Source organism: Corvus brachyrhynchos, unplaced genomic scaffold (assembly GCF_000691975.1).
Source record: "Corvus brachyrhynchos isolate BGI_N302 unplaced genomic scaffold, ASM69197v1 scaffold10, whole genome shotgun sequence".
NCBI classification, from domain to species: Eukaryota; Metazoa; Chordata; class Aves; order Passeriformes; family Corvidae; genus Corvus; species Corvus brachyrhynchos.
This window is the reverse complement of record NW_008236180.1, coordinates 1,755,112-1,758,156: the sequence shown is the minus strand read 5'-3', so window position 1 is coordinate 1,758,156 and position 3,045 is coordinate 1,755,112. Positions and strand designations below refer to the sequence as shown.

Here is a 3,045-nt window from a genome sequence, read left to right as displayed (position 1 = left end):
GGAAAAGCTGCTGCAAGCGACCTTGTGCGCCTAAAGGAGAAGGCTGGAAACTCAAACAAGAGACAAGTGCCGTGTCTGCCTTTGCAGTGGGAAGGCAGAACAAGTTCAGGCAGCTGGGATGGATCCTTCCTGCCTACCTGCCCTCACCTGGCACAGGGGGTCACCCAGCACAGTCTCCTCACACATCACCCCACGTGAGAGAGGTGATATCTGACATTTCAGTAGCTGCTGTCAGAGAACTGGAGCAGAGTTACAGGGACTATTTTCTCAGGCTGTAATGTTACCCCAGAGAGTAACCTAACCTGGAGGGAGCCATGACTTGAGCCATGCTGAGCGTGCTGGGCCTCACAGCTGTGTTTTCTCTGCAGCGTTTTGCAAGCAAATAGAGATGCAATGGAGGTAGAGTCCAGCACCTACACTGACTTCATTTCCTGCGACCGGGCTGGCCGGAGGAACGCTGTCCATGACATCCAGCGAGAGGCAACCACCATCAGCATGCGCAAGCTGACCGAGGACATGGGTGACCTTGCTGTTGAGGGAGCAGGTGAGCTGCCACACGCACACACCAGTAAGCCCAGCAGCTCCTGCACAGGCTGGAAGGGCAGGCACGAAGTGGCAGCACAGGTGACCGGTGCTGTCTCCAGGAGCACTGAGGCTCAGGAGGAACATCCCGTTCCTCACTGCTTCAGTCAGTGCCTTCATGCTCATGGATGCTCAGGTAGTGGGAGACTCTCCAGATCAAGGGGTGCTTTCAGTGAGCTGAATGATCCCTGGTTCCTGGCACAGGAGCTCTGCACACTCCAGCGCAGGCCCTTTGCTCACGGGTGCTTAAATAAGGCATGCACTGACCAAGACCCTTTCCAGAGCAAGTTACACATCAGGTACACCTTAGGCTTTATAAAAAGCACGTATTGGGCAGGTTGTGGTTTGTCTTTTTCTTTTTTGGTTGGTTGTAAAAAAGTCAGCCTTTGAATAGTTCTGCAGTATTTCAAATAACAACAGAAATAACTTTCACACCAGCAGCCATCTCCAAATGCTCCCCTTCAGCCCGAATGTGGCAGCAATGTCACCCTGCTCAGTATCTGCTGGCCAGCTGGCTGTGGGGAGCTTGAATCCTCTGTCAAACCTGCCACTCTCATTCCACTAATAAGCCACACAACACAGACTATCATGGAAGAGGGGAAACTCAGTTTTTCCCTTTGCTGTATTAATCCTCTAGCCTACAACCTGTAACTATAAAACCACTTTAAAATACATTACCCCAACTGTACTTCTTTCAGCACCACCATACCAGTGTGAGTCCATCCACCGGCCCATAGTAAGCAGAACTTGGAGCTGTTCTAACAGAGAGCAGCTCAGGCAGCTGCCAGGCTGTCAGGCAGACAGTTCTGGAGCACTTGAAAGTTGGGTGATGAGAGCACATCCCTGCCCTGAGGCTCCCTCCCAGCATTGCCAGATGTGTTGAGAAGTGTTTGTACTCCAGGAATGTGAAGGGAGAACCCAATACTCTTAATCATAGAATCATAGAAAATGGCTTGGTTTGGAATGGACCTTTAAGACCATCTGCCATGGGCAGGAGCACCTTCCACTCAACCTCCCAGTCCAATCCAAGCTGGTCTTGAACAGTCCCAGGGATGGGGCCAAGTATCTGGTCACAGGAGGGTGACAATAGCTCTTCAGGTGACAATCTGGATGAACTCAGCTATAGCAATTACCAATGGCTTGTGTCCTCAGCAGGGTGTAACTGTGCTTTCTTCCCAATCCTCCCTTCTGCAGAAAGCCAAAGAGATGCCAGTTCTTCTGACAACGACCCTGGAGCAAGACCAAAGGGGCAAGAAAGCAGCCCCTCCCCATGAGAGCAAAAAGGGGGTGGGTTGGGCAGGAGGAGGGCCTTGCTGTGAACATTAAACAAGCATTTGTTGAATCTGTGGACAAAAGCCAACCTGGAGCAGCAAGTTCTGTCAAATGCCTCTGCTGGAACCGTGCTTGTGTAGAGAGACACAAGACACTTGCAAGGACTGGCACCTCCAAAAGACTCCTGCCCCATCCCTAAAGATTTAGAGCAACACTGCCGTGGTTGTAGTGATATGAGCCATTCTCAAGATGCCTTAGCTGCAATTTCCTCTTAGGGGAAAAACAGTTTCAGTAATAATAGACACACCAGATTTTCCTGTCCAAGGTACCTTCCTCCTTTGCAGATTTAGACTATTATTTATTCTGTTTCCATAGATTAGAAATTTAGATTATTGGTTTTTCTAAGCCTCACCCTCATCTGCATCTTAGACCTGGCCTCTGGATTGTCCACGTGGCCCCTCGTCAGGGTCAGGGTGGGCAGTGGGGAAAGGACCCGACCTGTCCTGCTGCCCTCATGTCAACACCACTCACCTGTGCTGCTGCTGCTTAGCATCAGGAAAGGACCAAAGCACAGCTGTGTGGGGATGAGCCCCACCTGGAGACCCAGCAGCACCAGCCACAGGCATCTTTTTCATCGGGTTTTAACACTTCAAGATGTTGTTAAGGGGAGGGGAGGAACATTTTGCTGGTTTGACTGTTGACATTCAGGCTTAACTTTGCAAGCTGTTAGCTGAGATGATCTCTGGTAGGATCTCACACCCTTCTCTCTTTAAGGAGACATGTTTTGTGTTAAAGATGGTTTGATAAAACTACATAAACTGTTGGAATAAATGACACAGCCTTCAAGTACTGAAGGTGGTTTTTTCTGCCTGGATGTTTCTTCTTCCTTTGTTTTACCTTTAGCTGCAGGGTGGTTTCATAGGGAGACACGGAGCTGTGCTAGGAGAGTCCCCTGAATTTGGGTCTCTGAAAGCCCATGGGTTTGCAGCACCCAGGTGGAGGCAGGTGTAGTTGGGCACACATTATAAAAGTCTGCCCCCACTTTCCCAGGTTGGCTGCCCAGACACCAGCAGAATTGGTGCCAGTGGGAAGAGGTGTTTTCCCTCTGCAGCACAGAACTACAGAACACTGCTGGTGTTCCACTGATCCCAGTGGAGCAGCCTGACTGGGACTGACAGCCAGCACAGGGAC

At 50.5% G+C, this 3,045-nt stretch overlaps 1 protein-coding gene across 2 annotated transcripts in view; it reads left to right on the top strand.

Moving 5' to 3' along the window:
- PKIG (protein kinase (cAMP-dependent, catalytic) inhibitor gamma) overlaps positions 1 to 2,728 on the top strand; it is a 17,282-nt gene extending 14,554 nt beyond the window's left edge. For both annotated transcript variants that reach the window (XR_001861592.1, XM_017732983.1), the window contains 2 exons: positions 369 to 544; positions 1,777 to 2,728. Coding sequence is in view for 1 of the 2 variants with exons in the window: in XM_017732983.1 (XP_017588472.1) it covers positions 394 to 544; positions 1,777 to 1,856 (231 nt within the window). In the remaining variant the exon portion in view is untranslated. The remainder of the gene's footprint in view (positions 1 to 368; positions 545 to 1,776) is intronic.
- The last annotated feature ends 317 nt before the right edge of the window (positions 2,729 to 3,045 follow it).